This window comes from Haliaeetus leucocephalus, unplaced genomic scaffold, assembly GCF_000737465.1.
Source record: "Haliaeetus leucocephalus isolate CR32 unplaced genomic scaffold, Haliaeetus_leucocephalus-4.0 Scaffold228, whole genome shotgun sequence".
Taxonomy (NCBI): Eukaryota; Metazoa; Chordata; class Aves; order Accipitriformes; family Accipitridae; genus Haliaeetus; species Haliaeetus leucocephalus.
The window spans coordinates 20,937,884-20,959,014 of NW_010972664.1; the positions used below are offsets into that span (position 1 = coordinate 20,937,884).

At 44.4% G+C, this 21,131-nt stretch overlaps 1 protein-coding gene across 1 annotated transcript; it reads left to right on the forward strand.

Moving 5' to 3' along the window:
- Positions 1–4,506: 4,506 nt before the first annotated feature.
- MAB21L3 (mab-21-like 3 (C. elegans)) lies at positions 4,507–19,834 on the forward strand. The gene is made up of 6 exons (XM_010567450.1): positions 4,507–4,554; positions 7,814–7,954; positions 12,371–12,662; positions 15,534–15,715; positions 16,502–16,696; positions 19,515–19,834. Exons 1-6 carry the CDS (start codon positions 4,507–4,509, stop codon positions 19,746–19,748), a joined length of 1,092 nt encoding a protein of 363 aa, XP_010565752.1. The 3' UTR covers positions 19,749–19,834.
- Positions 19,835–21,131: the final 1,297 nt, after the last annotated feature.

The following is a 21,131-nucleotide window of genomic DNA, read 5'->3' on the forward strand; positions in this document are numbered from 1 at the left end:
CTATGCTGAGATCAAAAATGAGGCAGCTTTTTCTCACTTGCCAAGGCTTCCAGTGCTAAATGTTTTTCCAGTTGCACTGTGCTCTGCCAAACACCGTGTTTTCTCCAGATGCTGTTCTTCTAACCATGTGTTTAAATCAGTGAGAGCTTCTTGGTATTGAGTATTTCCTTTCTGGCGTTCAGGCCATTTACCTAGGCATATAAATAAAAGTGCTGGAAGGCTCCTGGTTTTATGAATGTTGGCCACAGGTAGCTTTTTAAGATGGTGGGACATCCTGATTGAAACAATAGATCAGTAGTAGTTTAGTGATGGATAAAACACAGTGCTAGAGGAAGAATATCCTTTGCAGATGCTTGGAAATGGTCTAGTGGAATACCTTATGTTTAAATCACGATGCACGGAATTTGTACTATTTCAGTGAACTTCCAGAGGACAATACATGGATTTAGAACTCAAAATGCCAGTTTTCCTGCCCAACATCTCAGTCAACTCTCCTGGGAGCCTTAGAGCTGATGCAGCTATGACTCCCACCTTCCTGTACCCCTGCCACCCTCTGAGCTGACCATTATGAACTTGGAAATTTCCAGACTCTCTGAACAGCTCACCACACTGGGTGCCAGTGATCTTGGCAATACTAGAAGCCCTGCTATATGGTTTATGTTTGCTGCCCAGTGGCTTGCTTCTTAATACCAGCTGCAAAACTGACTGAATTCTTGTGAACTTGCTGGTTGAGGCTGGTCAGTGCTGAGTAGCAGCATCATAACCTCAGCATTTTCAGAATTTCCTGCATTCTCAGCTAGTGATGCTGGAGTGATCACTTTCTTTGGAAATGCTACCCTGCAGCCTGAAAAGATTAAGTTGTAAATAATTTTGGGTTTCAAAACTCTTCCCAGGTTAAGAGAACTCATTTCTAGCAAAAGCTATCTGCCTTTTTCTGATATGTCCGGTCTGGCCACGAATGGAAAAAAGATATCAGGGTTGATAAACTACTGGACCTGATCCAATGCTGTGCTTCGTTTGGAAAGGATATAAACCTTTAACTTACTTGATATGAAGTGCAGGCCCAAGGCTAATGTGAAAACGTGTGGCAGCGAGAACAAGCAGCATAGGCATTTGGAGCATTTTTGAGCCTGCCAAGTATTGATCGGTGAGGGGTGGGAATGAGTGGAGAAGCATTTCAATTTGGCATCCATATGTGATTCTGATGCTGTCACAGTGAATTAGCAGCACTTTCTTTTCCCTGTAGTCCATCCCAGGCTTTTGTCATTGAAACAACCCCTTTGCCCCTATCTACTTGTTAAAAGACAAAGTGAAAAAAACCCAAATAAATTCACAGAACTTGTGCCCCCCAAAAGCCTGATTATGCTATGCTAGTATCTTCTGAATGGAGACTGAACAGGACTGAACCATCACCGCTAAATGTTACAGGGGATTCAAGCTACAATTACTCATTTTGTACAGTCACTTAATCCACTAATGGGGAGAAATGGGGCAACAGTTTAAGAAGGCAAGAGAACTGTCAGAGATTATTAAATCTACTGGGATGATTTGTTTTGGTAGTCTCTCTTGACCCAAGTACATGCTTCAGCTAATGCAACAGACTTAATGCCTCTGGTAATTAGAGCAAGAAGTGATGGGTCATCATTAGGAACTGCAAATTAAGGGTTGTATTTCATCTGGAAGGCAGCATCTTCAGTGTGGCTTATTTGTTGCCACTGCAGATCATCTGTGAGTCACAAGTGGTACATTGGACTGACTCATTTGTGTGATTTAGTAGAGGCTTTTTAATACATGCTTACTGTTCCGTATGAGTAGTTTTTCTAAATAGTTGCCAAACAGAAAAAGCTACAATATTGGACTTCCCCATACAGTTAATACTACTGCTCTTATTTACACGATGTTGGTGATTGTTTTATTGTTGTGCAGTTCACAGTTCAGATTATTTTTTGATTGTAGGTTTGAAATATGTTTGTCATATCTATGAAACTGAAGAGTGAAGAAAGGAAAGCCAGGCAAGCATGGAAAGCATCAGTAATTGGCAGCTTCAGAAGATACAAGAGCCGATCTAATACCATTCAAGGTATATATTCACAGAATACTTTTGTGTGGGTTTCGCAGATCCACAATCATATTCAGTTCTGGATATTGACAAAAGCATGAATGAAGATGATATATCAGATTTTGCAGATTCTTCCCACTTTGGGTCTATGTCCTCTTTTCTCTCTGCGGATGTTCCTCTCTCTGCACTCCCCTTTCTCTGTATTCTTCCCTTCTGATGCAGGTTTTCCCACAGTAGTATTCCCTCCTCACACATGGCCATCTGCCTCTACTTTTCTCCTGTGTTCTGTGCTATCTGGTCCTCATGGAACAAACAAGAGTCCTTGTGATGTCTGTTTTCCTCAGTGAGGTCAAGACGGGCTGCTGTCTCCCATACCACCGTGCTGGTTTTGATTTTATAGAAGGGCCTATTGCCACTCTAACCTGTACTGTATTTTGCTGTTGGTGTAAGGGCCTTTATCGGTTGCAGTATTTTCTGTTGGTCAAATAGTTCTCTTCTCATCCTGTAAGCAGCGTAATAAAATCCACGGGCACTCGGTGCAAGTTGTCCATCTGCTATTAGCTCCTGCATCCAGTTCTTATAACTGTTGTTCTCCTTCTTTCTTTCTTTGGATTCATTGAAGTCCAAGGAAATTACAAAGCAGCAAATTCTTACAGCTGGAGCAAGGAGTTCTCGGGGTTGAGAAAAGCCTGTGTTTGATGTTACTTTTGATACTGGATTTCTTGTTGCTTTTTCCTCTGCCATCTCCCCTTGCACCTCCTTAACAGTGACGATAAGGGAGAGTTATTTATCCTCTTCAGATGGCAGGAGCAGGTAGAAACCGTTGCTCAGATCCTTGGACTTCAGCATAAACTCGGACTTGAACTTAAATATTCTTGAACATAAACCAAAAAGATGGTCCTTGTCCAAGACTTTATGCCACCTTCCCTCACTATGAGGAGGGGCAGCTGGGGACATCCAGACCCTCTTGGGGAAGTACTTTCCAATAGAAAAGGATTATAAACATAAGGTGTGTTATTGTATACACGAAAAATGACCAAAACCACTCCATCTGTCTGCCAGCACCTGTGACTCTGGACAGCTGTCACGAGGAGAGACCAGTAAGTCTTGACATGAGCAAGAATGAGGTACAGTTCCCTAAAAATTGGGAGGGGGCTCGTCTTTTTCAGTGCCCAACTCCCATGGAAGCTGGTTTGGGAAATAAATGCCTACGTGTCTTTGTGAAGGAGTCCTCAAGTCCCTCAGCAAAAAGACACAGGCACAGAGAGCCTGGGAGGCACAGAGAAAGGTTTGATTTGTAGATTCTGGGGAATCAGATGTCCTGCAGGTATTGGTACTCCACTAATGTACTTAGTATTTGATTGTTAATAAGGAACATCGTGAAGGATAACTAGCAACATCAGTGCCTGCCCTGAGGTAGCACCCAGTGCCTACCCAAGTGCTGCCTTTTGCCAGCTGCTGTAGAAGTAATAAATCAGTCAAGGGATGTCAAAGTTCAGCTTCCAGGGGGAAATAATGATTTTACTCAAGTGGAGTGTGCCTTCCTTAATAAGGGACACTTAGCAGCATGGGATCTCATTTCTGTACTCTGTCACTCCCTTCCATGTGCCGATGTACCCTTTTTTTCTAAAAGCCACCACCCTCGCTGGATCAATGAGGCCTGATCAATTGTTTTTCCCTCTGAATTATCCATATGGGGTTGTTAGCTGAGCTGCTGGCAGAAAATGAGAGACAGCTTTCTGTCTGTTTACTGTAAAGAAGGCAAAGCAAACTACAGGAGGGGACAGGCTGCAGGATATTTACTGTCAATACAGCCGGAGAGAGAGGAGATATAAGGAGAGGGGAGGAGAGGGGAGCAGAGGCTGCAGACTGCAACCCAAATGAATGATCTGAGTGTAAAAATACCCATGCAGTTTCAGACAGAAAGTGGGTGGATTGAAGTCAACAAGGGATAGCTGAGGGTGTTTAACAAATGGTTTAGTGAAGGGCTAGTGAGGCAGGAAAGTACTTGTGGCACACAGAATAATAATGCTGTGCACGAGCATACTGAATCTGCAGTGCAATCTGAAGGGCGCTTCCAGATCTGCCCTGAGACAGAGCAGTAGCTGGGATATTTTTGTGTGTGCCTGCATGCAAGACCCATCATTTACAAGTAATAAGATGAATAATAATGATTGAACTTAGAAAACAGTAATTGGAGCTAGTTTTCCAAAGCAGCTGGATATCACCATTGTAACTCAGACCAGAAGAAAAAAAATCTAAAAAAAATAGGCACTTTTCCTTGCTTCTCTCTCCTCTTCTTTATCCATAGAGGAATTAGGTGACCTGAGCTTCACAGGGCAAGAAGGCTCTGAGCAGCTTGCTCTGAGTATCCCTCTACTTCCAGAGGCAGGTGAACGAGTGAAGAGTGAATTCACACTTTAGAGAGCAGCGAAGACCATCTTGCCATGAAACCATTCACAGATGAAGATGTAGAAATCTACATCCAGAGCAAGGTAAGGCTTTATCTGTCCAGATTTTCTGTCTCCCACACTAGGTGTTGATTCTGAAGGGTGCCAAACTTGACAGTTAGTTGCTTGCCTGCTGTCTTCATTTCTGAGACAAGACTGGGTGAAGTTTCATGAGAACTGTATTTCTAATGAGATTTCTAGGTTTCTGTTGCAGAATGTTATCAGGGATCTGAGCTGGTAGCCTAATTTTCCAAGGTGCTTGTCTTCTTCTCCTTCAGATGTCCTGAATTTTTTCTCCGGATCTGGAATTCCCGATATGAGACTAGCTGTAATTGCCAGCATTTAATCTATGGAAAGGTCCTTCCCCTCTCCCTGTCCAGTGGCCTTGGCTTGACAGAAACAAGACTGAAACCATGCCAGGGGTTGCCTTTAAGAAAGACGCTTGTAGGAACTAGAGAGAGAGAGGAGACAGACACATATTGTTAGAATTCGCCCATCAGTCTGTCACCTCAGCTAAGGATACTTCTCTATATAGCATGATTAAAATAACATCCCTTATTAGCACATGCGGGCTGGAACCACGTTTTCTATTTTATGAGATGTTCCAGCACTCCATTTTTTTTCCCCATTATGAAATGAAGTAAAACAGAATAAAATCATCAATGAAACAACACTGTTTAATAAAAGCAACTCTAAGTGAGCCATAACATTTTTTAAAGCTGACGTGTTTCATCACAGTACTTAGGTAGGTCCTGTTTTATAGTCTGCTTTCCCCAACAAAATGCAAGACACCAAAGTGAAAAATCATTTCAAAATGGAAAACTGTAAAGCTTTCTGTTCTGTGAAGGAAGAAATATTCTGGTACCATGAAGGGGCTGGTAAAAAAGGTTTGTTTTCTCTATGGAAATGTTTTGGTGACAAGTAGGTATATTTCTTTGAGAACTTTTCGTTTTCAGCCATGCAGTGTTGTGCACCGGAAAATCATTCCATGAGAATCTGTTCAGTAAGCTATAATAGCGAACACTTCTCTGAAGGTTTATAAAGCAGAGCTACAAAGGAGGGAACAGAGGGAAGCCATGCACAGGAAGATGCTCATATGACAGCCATAAGTACAGGGAACAGAAGCGGAGTGCAGTTAAGCGAGGCTCATAGTTGCCAATATTTTAGGTTCTACAGAAAGTCTGTTTTCTAGCAGCCCTCCAGCTCTGATGGATTCCTAGTTTCTTCCTACTCCTGAGCCTCCTGTCCAAGTGAGGCTGCCTAACCTTCAGGCAGCCCCAGTGCTGCTTGTCAAATGCTGCTTGTTTTTGAAAATAAGTCAACCACCTGGTGCAATGAATCTCTATGATACCAAAGATTTCTTCCTTAAGCCGCTCAGCAAAGGAAAAACTCAAGTGCATATGGAGTTGATATGACTGGCTAAATAAGAACAAACATGAATGTTCTTAGCAATCCCCAGCAAATCCCAGTCCTGCTTTTTTCCTCCATAATAAAACCTTAACTGCCCTTGTTGTTCTGGGTTTGTGCATTTGTTTTGGCATGATTTCCAAAGTTAAGACCTGGTAAGGGGGATGCCAGTAGGTAGTAGAAGCGGCTATCCAACAAAGAGCTTATTCTGCGTCTTCTCCCAACATGTCTGTGCTGGTGCTAAAGACATCTTAGATAAATGCCTTGGCTCTTCAGAAGCTGCATTCACTCACTCATGTTCTGTCTTCTGATTTTTATGCCTTCCCTTCTGTAGGAAGGTTATATTTTCCAATAGCATGATTAGGGAGCTAATTATGGTTACCAACAGTTAGGACCGTCTGTCACATGCCCTTTGTTCTTTTATCCCTGCCCCAGCGATGAGGAGTACATGCAGAAAGAGGTGTTTAGTGGTACCTTCCTTAACAGGTTTTTTGAGAGTCTATACTCTCTTAAAGATTTCATGACAACTGCTGTAGTCTAGCCAGTAGGTGATGAAGGCACAATTAAATAAGGCCAGGCTGGGTTGGATGGATTCTCCCAGGATACTGGAGCTGGCAGAAAGTGTTTCTAGCAGGTGGCCCTTAGAGAGAACATAGCGTGAGCAATGCGTACAGAGGCACTCTTAGATCTCCGTTTGAGCTGACCCACAGTGATTGTATGCTTTCAACAGAAAAAGTCTGCTTTTTGTGTCTAAAAGCTCTTAGAAGTGGGCAACTTTCTCTACCGCTCATACCTTTTGCTTGTTTGAGAAACCATTAGGTATCTTGCTGAGCAAGTCAAGCTTATTGGACTGCTCTAAGGATTTCTTCTGGATGAGCAAAAATATGGTGGAGGAAATAGCTATAGCTGTAGGTGGAGAAGTGCTGTAAATGAAAGCTGAGATGAGGTGAAAATTAACATGGACTAAAATTTTCCAGTGTAAATTTTCTTAAAAAAAAAAAAGGTACATGTAAGCTAGCTAAAACTGGTCTCGGAGGGCAAGGATGAATTGGAATGAGGAGGAGGAGGGCGAATTACTAGGGAAATTAAAGGGTATTATATAAACATAAGGGACTATGTGTTGTTAGCATAGCAAAGAATCAGGATGTTAAGGGTAGATGAGAGCCCAGCAAAGGGAATAATATGATACTACAGTCTGATGTATTTCCCACTTCCAAAAACTATTCAGGCTTAGTAAAAATACTGTTAACTTTGTTGGCTGGTGGGGAAGGTATTCAAACTCTGCTCATCTTCAAGCTCAGTGTTAGTCAATTGCTATTCATTGGTTAATTGGTCTTAGACAAGCACTAGTCCTTTTTAGTCCAATTGTATGGTCTGTTGTTGTGAAGAAGTGAATCTTTTTTGTCACCTCCCAGGGCCTGGGGACACATTTCAACACATTTGAGTGTGTTGTCTGACAGGTCAACATGTGACATAAAGGTGTCCGAAAGGACTTTTCATGAAGTCCTTGTCAGTGGTATTTTCTAAAAGGGAGAAGAGTGTTATTTAGGTGCTGAAGAAGATGCTAAGCAAGCAGGACACAGGAGTTTTAGAATAGAATCACAGAATGGTTTAGGTTGAAAGGGACCTTTAAAGATCATCTAGTGCAACCTCCCTGCTGTGGGCAGTGACATCTCTCCTTAGGTCAGGTTGCTCAAAGCCCCATCCAACCTGACTTTTGGTGTTTACCAGCTCTGTCTCATGGTAAGTTGGTTGTAACACAGAGGGAACGATAAATTTTATTCCCGGTGCAACACAGGCACAAATGTTTCCGGGTGTTTTAGGTTGATTCTGTTTTCCACCAGAGGCAGAGACTGCACTTACCTCTAATATGAAGTGTCTTTCTTGGAACTGACAGGTAGAACAGCGACATTCTCTGGTTTCCAAAGCAGTGGAGGAGGTGCAGAAAATCATCCAGCAGCTGACCACAGAAATCAGCTCTAAGGCCACACGATTCCAGGCTATCTCCAACTCTGGCATTCACAATGAGAATATTAAGGTATGAACAAGAGCTCTAATATACTCTCTGGCAGCTTGTAGGCAATCAGTAAGTGATTTCTCCATTGCGCAAGTGTTTGTACGGACAGATACTTCACCCAAAACGCCACAGACAATGTGTTGACACTTCACTGTGGAAATTCTAGTGACTGACTGGGTCATAGGGACATACTCATGGACATCTTACAACTAGAGGAGCATCAGAGAGGGCTGGGTAAATCAGGCAGAGCCTCTTTTTACAGCTGCTGCTTTTACAAACAGCGTTTACTGCCAGAGCTGTCAATCTGCAAGCAGAAGCCAAAGCTCTTTGGGAGACAGAAAGAAAAAACTTGTACAGCAGTAACATAAGAAGACAAAAATGCTCATGCTTTCATGAGCTATGACTCATATTTTTCACAGGTGGAAAACCTGTCACCTCACTAAAAAAAGAAAAAAAAAAATCAAAAATCCTTCTTCTGCTATGAACATTAGAAAGCTTCTTCAGAAAAATATGTTTTTTCTTGGTCATGGATTGGAACTTCTTTTTTACTGGGAAGATATATGCTTATTAGTGGGAGAAGTTAAATGCCTCCCCATTTTAGACCATCAAATACCAAAATGATAATGTCCTGTCCCAGCTGTAACAGGAGAAGAATGGTTATTTCCTATGACTACTTAATACAAGAATAACTAGAGTAAGGGTATAAGAAACGATCATAGCAGTGGCAACTTCGAATGAAAATGATCTTTTTCATCTGAACTTGTTTACATACTCTAGCTATGTCAACCCTTATACTGAAATGCAGCCAGTTACAAAAGCAAACATGTAAAAGCAGGAGGCAACTTTTGCAGCTGTCTAGGATTGAAAGGGAAGAACTCTGTGTATCAAGCTGCTGGAAGGTTATGGAGGTGGAGGCAGAATATAGTCATCCAGTCTGAAATGTGTCTATTGCTCTGGGGACAAACACATTCAGATTTAGAACTTTTTTGGAATTTCACGTACCCCAGGGCTTGTGGTCTTGCCAATAGGAATGACCACAGTGATGTAAAACAGTGCCACATCCTGGTGTACATGTTCCTTAGTGCCATGGTCTGCCATCCGCCTCTCGTACTGGAACAAACCTGCTTGGCTAATGAGGTCTGACAGGAGCAGGGTCAGGGTAGAATTGGTGTTCTGGAATATAAAGCAGAACAACACCAAGGTGATCTATTCTGAGCAGTAATTTGGTATTACGGTAGGCTGATCTGAACAACTTCTGCTGAAAAGAAATCCTCAGAATGTGTTTTCTTAAAAAGTGGCAGATTTGTTATTCATACTTGACTGAACCCAGTGCTATAAGTCTGTGGAAGTCACACTGGGAGGGCCTGGCTAACTTTGTCCTGTAGGTATGAGTCAGCAAGGAATGGGTTAATAATATTTTTTTTTTTGGCTTGGGCTCTTCTGCTTCCAAAAAAATAGAATCTTTAATATCATTGCCGACATAACTCAACCTAGAGGAAACTTGTGTCAAGGGAAAGCCAATGTATTAACTCTTCTGTGTTTAATTTTGCAATGTCTTTTTTCTGTCAATTAAATTTAGAGTGACTTTTCAGAACTTTCAGCTTTTGGTTAAAAGGAATTAATTTAACACGGTGAGGGGGTCTAGATTTGTTGAGAAGCTACAAGTCTCCTTTTAAATATGCAGGGCTGAGTGGGGAATACCTAAGAAAAGTCTCTAGATATTCCATGTTTTTCTGTAACCCAGGGGACAAAAAGTCAAAATCTCTACTAAAAAAACTTGAAATAAAATTCAGATGGACAAAATAGAATATTTTCTTTTTAAAACGTTTAAGTGTTTGTTTTAGTTGTGGCCCACCCTTTTTGCAGCTGTAAACTGCGCAGGGCTGATGCAAAAGCGGTGGAGGCTTCAGTAAGGCGTAATGAGCAGGTTAGCATCCAGACTAATTATTAGTACAGCACTGCCCAATGGCATTGCCAAGTGTTTAACTCTGTAATCTGGGGGGAGGGGGGGATCCTTCAACAAATAGGCTCAAAGGAAGCTTGCAGCTTTGCTCTGTGAATGAATGACCTGGCACATGCTTTCTTTCTGTTCTGTGTACTTCTCGTTTTCCTTTCTGCTTCTCTCAGGATCAGCCAGCTTTACTGGCCAAGTGGTCCGCTATGCTTCGGGGGAAGCGCCCATTCCACCCATCCATCCAGGTACAAAGCCCCCCTGCCACCTGGTGCCTGCCAGTCCGTATGCCTCCTTCCTCCTCGCCCACCCTCTTCTTCAGACAACTCTATCCCCCTCACCGATCCTCCCATGACTATTTCATCCTCCCTGCAAGAAACTTGCTTTTTTTGCTGAAAGCGTAAATATTTTATTTCTAACCTAATGCTTCTGTCTCCCTGGGATATCCTGGCCAGGATCGCAAGAATAAGGCTGTATTTAATTGGCCCAGCATACTGCAGGCAGGTTTTTAATGTAGCAGAATTGGCCATAAGTTGCACACCCCAGAATTTGAGGCTCTTGTCCAAGCCTGTGACTCGTTAGGGCCCGTGGTCTGGATATGGCGCGTAAGACCATCGTGTGAAAGACCATAGGTGTTGGACTGGGGTTTGTTTAGGACACCAGCTGCCCAGCTTTGCAGTGCCGTCCCCAGCCTTGTGATTTTGGGTGGTTCCTGGTAAGCCCCAGGTAGAGGAGCGTTGTGACTTGTATGTGAAGGCACTCACCTAACACCTGCAGCTCTTCCATTTAAAATCCGTTGGGTGCCAGTGCCTACAAGTCAGCATCTTGGTACGGGAAGAAATGGTTGTTTATCTGCCAATGTGGCCGAGGCAGTGAGATGAGCAGTAACTGCATGACAGCCGTTGTATTTTTTCCTTATGGAGCCTAGAGCTTCGTTCCCGAGCTGCTCACAGGGTTTCTCAGCCTCACCAAACCTAACTTGTGCAGGTCAGCTTGGTCTGCAGTGTCATCCTTCCAGTATCCTCCTGCCTTTAGGTGGTTTATATCTGACAAAAGAAGGGCTTTCTGGTGTTTCCTTTGCCATTTCTGTGCTTCTGGCTGGCCATCTTTCGTATTTCAAATTCGCTTGCCAGGGAGCAGAGAAAACCGGCTGTCACACGGCTGGAGACCGGCACTGAGCTGAAATGGGGGTCCCAGACCCACGGGCAGAAAGTGTGAGTAGAAGCTCCAGAAAGGCTGCTGAGGACCATCAAAGCCTGTTAGTGCCCTCAGGACCCTGGCACGTCTGCAGCAATATTTTAAATGAGCTGAGCTACCGGGCAGGCCACCAGAATATTTTGGATTATTACAGGAGAGTGACAAGGGTGTTTCGTTCACCTCGAGGTAACCACCTTGCAGCAACAACCGCCACTTCACGTCCTGCTTGTGCAGCAGCTTCACCTTATTAATGCCAATGTAAATTAGGCTTGGTAGCAAGCCTCTGAGTCAACATGGTAAGTCTGAAGGAGTTTGAATGCCCTGTCTGAATACCTGGACCCGCGATTGCCAAATGCTTCCAAACCAGTGTTTGGAGATGTCTGGCTATGCCTTGGGCCAGTAGGAGGTTTCATGGCATTTGTGTCACCTCATTCACTCTTCGCAAATACTGGTTCAGCGCTGGTTTTGTTGGAAAATGGTCATTCCCAAAGTGAGGCCAATTATTGTCTTGCAAACAAGCCTGCTGGTGGGTTTGTTATCCATCAGTTACTGTTTCCATCCTTACACTGTTTCTGGCTTCTGCTCAGCAGGAGAGGCTGTTTCCTACAGTATGGCTGGCCAAGACCTAGGTTTATTTCTGAGAATGCCACTGCCTGTGGTAGGCTCAGGCATGTCACTTGCCTCACGTCTCTGTCTCTTAAAGGACAGTCATGTGGAGTGAAACGCTTGTAAAATGAATGGGCCGTAGCCTTATTTTACTAAAGTCTGTAGTGGACTTTGAAAGAGGTCAGAAAAGTGCACTTTTTGCCATAGTTATTACTACTATTGAGCTCTAGGCTTATCTCTAGTAACTATTCTGAGGTCATAACTTGCACTATTTTATTTCCCTTTGCTGGATCTCAAAACATGCTCTCTGATGCTTTCCTGCTCCTTGGAAGCTGTTAGTTATTACATCTCATGCAATTGCAGGCTAGACGTAACAAGGAATGGGGGCAACCGTAGCAGGTGTCATGGCAAATCAGTCAGTGCGCTTTTGTCTTCTATGGGCCATGGCTGTCACATCAGACTCCTCCTAAGACAATTTTCTTTTAGTCTGCGTGCCTCCAAAGTAACCCTTGGACAGGCATAGAACAGGTCCCGGCTGTGTTCAATTGCTCCTGCCATGCCACGGCTTTTCCTTCTCTCCAAAGCCCCCTGTTTTACCTATTACTTCCTTAACCCTCTTTTCCTTACTTCAGGCTCGTGGATCTGCCTTTGTCTCCTCTCTCAATCTCTCTGCACTCTCCTAGGTCTTAGCACCCAGCCAGTTCCTCATCACAGTCCCTCTGCGTGGCCTGGCCGGGTACAGGGAATGCCAGGTCCGGCACTGGCGTTATTACACCGTGCACGGAGCCAAGCTCCTCTCCTCCGTACGGGACCCCGAGGAATTGCATCAGTGGCTAGAGGTGGAGCAGTTCTCAAAAAGCCTTCAGCAGTGGCATGAAACGGATGTGAACATCGAAGGTGATCTGGTTCCAGCCAAAGTGCTTCTCGTCTTCCGGGAGCTGGTGGAGAAGTCGATTATCTCCTGTAACCTCTCCAGTGAGTTGAGTGGGGACAGGTATAACGGGACTGTCTGTCTTCTGCAGCTGAGAGAGGGAACCATCACACACACAAACTGTTTGTTTGACTCACGTGGTCAGAAGTTAAAAAACAACAAACCCCTCCAAAATCAGGGAGCCTTTAGCCCATTGCAGTGATGACGTAGACCCGCACTGAAGATAGAATTAGGTAGTTCTTGGGCTCTTCATACCCAAGGTGTTGCTGCTTTCTTAGGAATTTGGGTAGGATCTGCAGCAACATCACCCTCACAGTTCAACCAAGATGCAACCCAGATTTTCAGAACATTTAGGAATTTGTTTGGGAAAAATCTTTTTCTACTATAGCACCTGCAATATATCTAGACTATCAAGGAAAATTGGATACAGGGAAAGTGCATAAGTTGGAGGAGAAAGTGCTTGAAGATGTGTATAGGGCAAGTAATACCCTGAGGAAACCTCAGCTACCCATAGCTTTCCAGCATGGGGTGGTGGGAACTAAGTAGAAGGACTTCTACTTAAGCAAAGTCTGTTGGACAAATGCTCTTTCCCCAGCGTCCAGGTTACTCCAGTGCTGTTCAGCAGAACTGGACTCAGGAAATTTGCTTTCAGTAACGGTGCTGATCCCTCTGTGAGCAATCCAAACCGCCTGTTTATTTCCTGTGGCTAGTCATACTAGAAGTGCTGATCACTGACATAACGCAATCAGTGGTGCATGTAACATGCCTTTATAGCTACAACATCTGTAGCAAGATGCTGGCTGAACAGTGATCCTCATGCTTAATTCTTAGCATCCTAGAGGAGTGTTATAGACTTCAGCTAATGAACACTTGGCTTGGTCCAAGCTAAATAGTCTGTGCCCATCTTTTCACATTAAGGTACTGTGACATGATCAAATCCGGACTGTGGTGCCTCTTCTCATAGCATGTTTCCAGGATGACTTTCCTCATCAGCAGCCCAATATGGGTCTTCTGTATTCCAGAGAAATAGGAGCCATTTCCACTCATCTGATTGCACTCTGAATTTTAGTCACAGCAGAAAACATGTTAAAGTTAAGCACAGCTAGATCATTGCATTCTTCCAGGAAATACTTGTTATCATAGAAATGATTACAGGTTGAAAGATGAAAGGTTGGAAGGTTGAAATTTCACCGTTGCGGCTCACAGAAAAGATCAGGTGGAATGGGCTTGCACCTGAGACTTTACTTATGTGAAAATCATTGTGTTGAAGTGAAAACCTGCCATGTTGTCTAGTAGCAGTACATCAAGTTGTTGAGCCAGGAGAGGTACTTCCATGGGACCCAGGGAGTGATGTTTGGGCTGATGATTCTGATGCCTTTTTTGTAAGGCCAGCTGGGAGGAGATGAGCTAAGATGAAGTCAGGAGGAGTAATTACCATTTTTGTTTGTTTCCGTGAAGAATGAACTTCCTTCATCCCACAGTACAGCTAAAGCTACAGAAAAAATTCCCTGAATTCATTGCTTCCCTGTTTTTTAAGTCTTTGAGCTCCAGCAAAACTAGTTTTTGAGGTGTCTTGCTTCTCATTAGTGGAAAAATAGGTAGGCCAATTGCAATGCTTTTGGAAAAATAGGTAGGCCAATTGCAATGCTTTGGGAAATGCTGTGAACATATTTGCATGCTGACACAGTGGTTGCTCTAATGCTTTTCAGCTGCTGGGTATCCCTGCTGAGGGCTTGGGAGCAGTGCAGTTCCTGGTTTGGCTCAGCAGGGAAACAACATGCAGATTTTACTGAGGGTTATAAAGTTCTGGTTGAGATGGACTCCACTATTTGCGAGGTAATTCAACCCTGTGCTTTCTGGAGGAGATGCTAAATTGCCATTGGGAGTAGGCAGGTATTTCCTCTGTGAGGGCAGAAGAGGTTGCCATCCCAAGTGTTCATCACTGTCCCTACAAGTCTGTTGTGCGGGCTCCTTGTGGAATTGCACCCTAGCCCGTGCCAATCAAAATGAGGTGGGTTAACACGCTGCTATTTAAACTGCTTATGGTAATCTGCTCCGTCTTTTACTTCAGTGGGTTAGAGCATGATCATGCAATTGGCTCAGATGGCAAAGCTGAAGGAACAGTCATCCTGCCAGAGTGACAGGGAGAGCTGGGGACAGAAACTTCTTCCATGAACGCAGCTGGACCACCAGGAAACCTCTCACTAAGTCCATTAGTTGCAGCTTTCATTCCTTTCTGCTCTCTTAGAGCACGTTGTTCCTGGAGATGAGCTACTCTTCTTTCACTGAGGAAACTTCTTTCCTCCAAATCACCATGGAAGTAACTTTTTGAGACTCGGCAGCCCCCGTGAGGCAAGCAGTTAGCCCTTTTTGTATGACTGCTCTGCAGAACAGGTCCTAAATTCTTGCATTGTCTTCTGTGCAAGTGCATCTCTGGAAACCAAACTTAGAGATGCCCCACAAAACATTCTGAATGACTGGCAAGGGTAAGTCATTTGGTCTGATTACGGGTTCTCTGAAGGAATAAGGATATCTTTAGATATGAAGCATTCATCTGGTCCCCTCTAATCTGCAGTGATCTCCTTATACTGTACCATTAGAAATGTTAGGTTGCACCAGTTATCTATCTGTATTTTTAAGCAGCTGGTCCTAGGATTTAACAGGACCCACAAAGGAAAAAAAAAAGCATGGTAATTGAGCATAAAATTGAGACCTTAGTTGTTCCTTCATCTTCTTCCTGTTCTCATTCTCCAGGGTAGATTTAGATGATAAGTCTTTTTCTTGTATTCTGCTTATGGCATTGAAGAGAAAGTGTTAAGACAGACCAATAGAACTGCAAGACCCTAGACAGGCTCTTGCTTGGCTTGCGGAAAAGGACATTTTCATCTTTATTATCTTTGCTTGTTCCTTCACAGGTAAAGTGACAGTGCTGGAGAGCTTCAGCTCAGTGGTCCGGGTGGCGGTGGAGACATCAGAATCCCAGGTCGAGGTGGAGCTGGTCCCTGCTGTGGAGATTCCAACTTGCTGGCCCGAGAAAGCCCGGTGGCCTCGTTGCCTTAAGCGTTGGCCTTCCCAGGAAAAAGTGCAGTGCATCAAGGTGAGCAGTGTGAAAAGCACTATTAAGTCTGTGCTGGAATTTACCTCACAGGTGTTTGACAGTGGTTTCCCAAATGGAGGACTGCATGGTGATGCAGGCAACGGTACAGTTGGAAGGCGTATTCTCTAGAGGAGCGACATTTCAAAGTATTCTGTCAAATTTTATTGGGATTTTTTTTCCTCCTTACAGTGGTGAATTCTATGGAAGAAAAACTGAGTTAACTGTTTATTGCATGAGTCTCTCACACACAGCTCTGCCTGTGTAGCTCAGTGCTGACAGGCATCGTTCTTGCTGTTCTGCTCTGCCTCCTGTAAGCCTTCTGCAAATGGGCTGCTATCTTGCAGTTTTCCCTCTGGCCTAATCCCACCTTCTCCTACAATGCTCATGGCTGGATTCTGGCACTCCAGCTCAACCCAGTTGCTATGTTCGTGCAGGTCCCATTCCGCCTCCCAGTCCCGCTCCTCTCCCATGCACGACCTGCTGCCCCATGGCAAAGTGCCTGCAGAGCTGCACCTCTGCTGTAGTAGCACAGCTGGTACTGTACCTGATGGCTCTGGAGCTGGGTCTCCTGGCAGTAACTGCTATCAGCACACAAGGAAACAAAACAAATTATGTGTTTGTTTGACTAAGAATTAGGATGGGAGCATGACTCATGTTTGCTGCCTCTGCTAACCCTGTTCAGAATACAGTTTGAGAGACGTCACACATCCTTTTTGTAACATCTCTCTGCACTGCTCAGAGAATTTTGCCTCTGATCTGGTGTCACACTTCCCCTTTTGTCCACAGTCGCTTGGTTTCGACCTTTTGGCCCGCTCCAATTATCACTGGCAGCTGTGTTTCTCCCGCGCTGAGCATATACTCATGGAAGGACTTGATGAAGATGGTGGTTGTCGCATGAAGTGCTTCAGGGTCATGAGGCAGATGAAGGAAGATGTCTGGTGTGCTGGAAATAAACCTGTCATCACAGCTTATCACCTTCAGGTAGGCATCACCATGATACCAAGATACGGTTTCAGTATCTGTTGCAGTGGCTTCCGTCCAGTAATGTCAAAATATCGTGGCTTAAATCACTGTAGCATCTATGTAACTTCTAAGGTAACTGTCAAAACTGCAGTACTGTTTCATTGCTTTACAGTGGCAAGAAGTTCAGTAAATACATATGCCAAACTTCAATAAGAAACTAAAGCCTGTAGGAACATTGTGATTGCAGCAACAAAAATAACGTTAAGAGTTGAGGCCCCTGCTCTGTTTGACTTCACATAGGCATTGTAATATTGTCTTTAATAGCATGGTTGCCTCCTGCTTCTTGACTATCCCAGCCATCCGTATCCATCTATCTGTCTGGAGGAAAATTCTGCATTTGTCTTTGTGGATATCCACCAAGCAAAATTCTCTTAGGTGAGCATTATTTCATGAACGAGGTGCAAACTACAGTTCTGGTGGTGTCTCACCTGGGGTGGGAAAGGAAGAAAGAGATAAAGGGGTGGTAGCATCCTCCCTGCACGTACTTCAGGGTTCAAGATGTCTTCGAACAACGTTTGTGAAGAAGAGACAGAAGGCTCTGCTATGACCGTGTCCCCACATCTGACAGCTGCAGACACTGGTGGACCACAGGCAGCACCATTTATCAGACAGTAGAGCAATCCTGTTTTCTGGGCCTCCATCCTCCTGGAGCTGCCAGGGAGAGGCTGTTCTCCTCCCTTGAAGCCTCAAGCCACTAGGCTTCCACAGTAGTTACTGATCTTTTGGTGTCCAAAACCAGATGCAATGCCAAGATTTCCCCTAAAGAAAAGGTTGCGACTATCAAATGCCATTATAGTCATGGGACTCATCTAAGTCATGATGGAGTCAAAAAAGAGTTGACGAGGCTGTTTATAGCTTAGCAGAATGCAAAAATTCTCAGTGCCTGTAAAAGCAAGCTGGTAGGAAAACTGTTTTAGGTAGGAGAAAGTGAAAAACCATTTAACCATTAGTAACGATCTCTTTCTGTGGCTGAAGGAGAAGGAGGTGCAGGAAGTGCTGTTGCACAGACTCTTGATCAAAATAAAAAGCTCTTTAGAAGCTCTTCCGTTCTTTACTGTAACTGTACTTCAGGCTTTTACTGCAAGAGAGGATTAGTTTACCAGACAGAAGGAATGCTTCAACATTACTTACATTAAAAAAAAAAAAGGGGGGAGAGAGAAACAGTCAGTGGATAAACCAGCAGTTGAGCAGAGGCTTAGTATGAGGTTTCTTCACATTATCAGGTTTCCCCTGTCAGAGGTATCCAACAGTTATGATTAAACAAGACTCCATATGAAAAAGATCCTCTATGACAGAGGAAATCCTTCCCCCAGAAGTTGGGAAAGCCTTAGAGGACTGAGTAAGCACACTCATTATGCATACCTCCGTAGGAATGAAGTTCAAGATCGGGAAGTCCAAAAAGACCCAGGTACATTTTGAAAGCCAACTCTATGCCTCCGGTAGACAGCTGGGAGTTATAAATGCTGGGGATAGATCACCTGAGGGAAGAGCAGCACTATTTTCCTTGCCTCCAGAAACTTCGTTGCATTTGCTGCTCATGGATCTTGCTGAAGTAGTTTTAGTGTGAGGAAAGGTAACTAACTGCTCTGCAAGCCTCCAAGGAGTAGCTCTCGCAGAGTTACAGCTTGAATTCCTCACTATGGCTTTTGTTCCCCAGCAACGTTTAAAAAAAGGTCTTTGTGGTTATTGCAGCTGTGAACAAAAAATTGTTCACATTTGAAAAGCTGCCTGAGAAGAAATTTGTCAGCAATACAACTATTGCAAGGCCTACTGCAGGAAAAAAACAAACCAGGCAATCCAGAAAAGTGTGGCTTATTTTGATGAAATTCTACCTCTGAAGGAACAGAGGAGTCAAAGGCTGCAGTTTGGCCACATCTCACAGCGTCTGTGGGTCTCTTTTGGGCCGCTGAATCTGCAAAATAAAATTGGGATTCAGAGGCCAGTAAGGAACTTAGCAGAATTATTGAACCCAAGATGGGTGACTTTGTACTTTAAAAACTGATTTCAGGTTGACCAAGGCAGTCAGTATGACTTTTTTTTGGTACAGTAAGTGTAAGTACCTTGAGAAAATTCTTCTCAGTCATAAGCAAGTCTGGAAAATGCAACATGGGCGTGTAAAAGTAATACTGTAAGAGCAATAATCATATGCATTTTGTTATTTTAACTATAGATTTCTCAAATGTTACATTACATAAAATAAACATGGGGGAATAGAACATAGCACTTGCTGTATTACATATCGGAAAAAAACAGGCTGCACTTGACCGAAAAGCATGCCCTGCACCTGCAATAGTTGCTTGGAATCTCAGTCTGGGATGCAGGTCTGTGTGCATCTTCAGCACAAATACAGCTGAAGCTAACAAATAATTACGTTAGTCTGGTTATTCTTCTCTTAGCACCTACCGGCTTCTACACTTGTATAATAGGCCATTTTCTACACCCTAAAGTGCCTGGCATTTCTACAGAGGCTCCTGCTGGAGGATGGAAAACAGGCTAAGGTTATTTTAGCAAGACCATTTTTCTTGGGCTCCCGGCCCAGTCAATAGGGAAGGAGAGATCGTAACCAGGCACGTCAGAGTTGCTCTGCCTGATCCCCGCAGGAGGCTTTAGTTGCGATCCCTCCGTCGCAGAAACGTTAACACGGGGAGATAGCAGTGCGAGTCTTTCTGATTTCCAAAGCTGTCAGCCACTTACCAGCACTAAAACTGCCTTAGTAAGCTGTGTGAGCCCTCAACAGAACCTCTAACACCTCTCCTCTCCCATCTGCTTCTTGCAGACAGTGCTATTCTGGACGTGTGAAAAATACCCACGCACCAAGGATTGGCGCTGCTTCCCCGAAGCCTTTCTGAGGCTGGTACAGAAGCTGCACAAGTGTGTAAGCCAGCACTTCCTCAAGCATTACTTTGTCAAGAACACCAATCTGCTCAAATATGCCAACACCAGTGACCTGGACCTGGTGGCCAGCAAGCTCGCGGTCTTCTTGGAGGACCCCGTCTTCTGCCTGGACTGAGGCAGGAAAAGGTCTACTCACCCCAACCCCGAGCTGACCCCCCGCCTCCTCTCCCCGCCTGTGGTTGTTCTTCGTGTCCTTCCAGTAGATGTTGCAGCTGGCTTTGTAAGACAGTTGGCACATGCAGCGTGAAAGAGAAGCGTCAAGCTGGCAGCAGTGGGCGGTGAAAACTGATGGGAGGTATCGCTTGATGCCCAGCTGATCTAATTTGCTTTCAACAGTGACAGCCTTCCTGGAAGCTACAGCCAGTGAAACCCAACTTTCTGTGTCAGTCAGAGGAGGCAACTGCCTCGTTCTCCGTCTCCGGTCTTGTGGCACCTAAGCAGAAAGATGGTGCAAAGAAGTCTCGCTCGGCTGCCTCCCCGCTGTGTAACCTAGCGCATCTATTGTTACCGCTTCCCCCTTTCTCACAAAGGACGGCGGGTTTAATTCCCTGCTTACCTCACAGGCCAGCTCTGCAGGAGAGCAGAGGAACATTTCTGAAGTGTACTGAAGCTGGAAGCTTTCTCAGAGGCACTTTGATGCCTCTCTCTCCAATTAAATGGGATCCCGCTCCAGTACGAAGATAACCGTGCTGCTCGTGTTGAATAGCTCAAGGGAAGCAAGAGGAGGAACGGTGGGTTTTGCCTCCTCCTCGTTTTATTCTCCTCCACTTCCATTTTTCTTCCAGTTGCTTCAAATATGTTTTTTGTGTGTTTGCCTTTGCCAGTTGTGTTAGTGCCATACGACCAGGGGGCTTTGCCAGAGCCGAGTTCGCTCCCACCCCTGGCTCCATCCAGCAGGCTGGAGGCGGAGCAGGTCTTTCCCTAGTTGTTAGCACCCACATATTTTTGGGGTGGTATACAGAAGGAGAATATTTTTCAAAAGCTGTTAGCTCCAAAACCCCCAGTCCTTTTAATATTATGGATGTTCAAAAAGAAAATCGGTTTTAGTGTTTTAAAAGAACAGAGTTCTAGAATGAGTATAAAGAATGTCGGTTTTAATGTTATTAAATCACTGAAACTAAACCAAAGTGGGCTTTTTTTTTTTTCCCTCACACCTGCACAGGAATGTAAATAAGTATCTCCTTTGCCAAGGGAGGTGGCAGAGAGAGGATTTGCAGCCCATATTCCAGGGAGCTGCTGCAGTGCATGGCCTGCAAGATGACCATCCGTGGCAGAGCATCTCCCCCTTGTGTCAAATTGTGGTCTAACCACGCATCTTCAGCACAGCCTCTGCTTTCTGGCTTGATTTTGTATGCCGGAGTATGTTCAGAAGTCCATGGGGAGAGATGGGATTTATCCCAGAGCACTGAAGGAGCTAGGGGATGTTATGGCAAGGCATCGATCATCTACCAAAGGTCTTGGGAGTCTGGGGAGGTCCCTGCTGACTGGAAGCTCGCCA

What these genes read in the sequence shown, in the direction of transcription:
- MAB21L3 (XM_010567450.1), top strand. Translation starts at nt 4,507, where the DNA reads ATGAAACCATTCACAGATGAAGATGTAGAAATCTACATCCAGAGCAAG. An exon ending in AAATCTACATCCAGAGCAAG is followed by an intron (nt 4,555 to 7,813) that starts GTAAGGCTTTAT and finishes TGGAACTGACAG; the next exon opens with GTAGAACAGCGACATTCTCT. An exon ending in TATCTCCTGTAACCTCTCCA is followed by an intron (nt 12,663 to 15,533) that starts GTGAGTTGAGTG and finishes GTTCCTTCACAG; the next exon opens with GTAAAGTGACAGTGCTGGAG.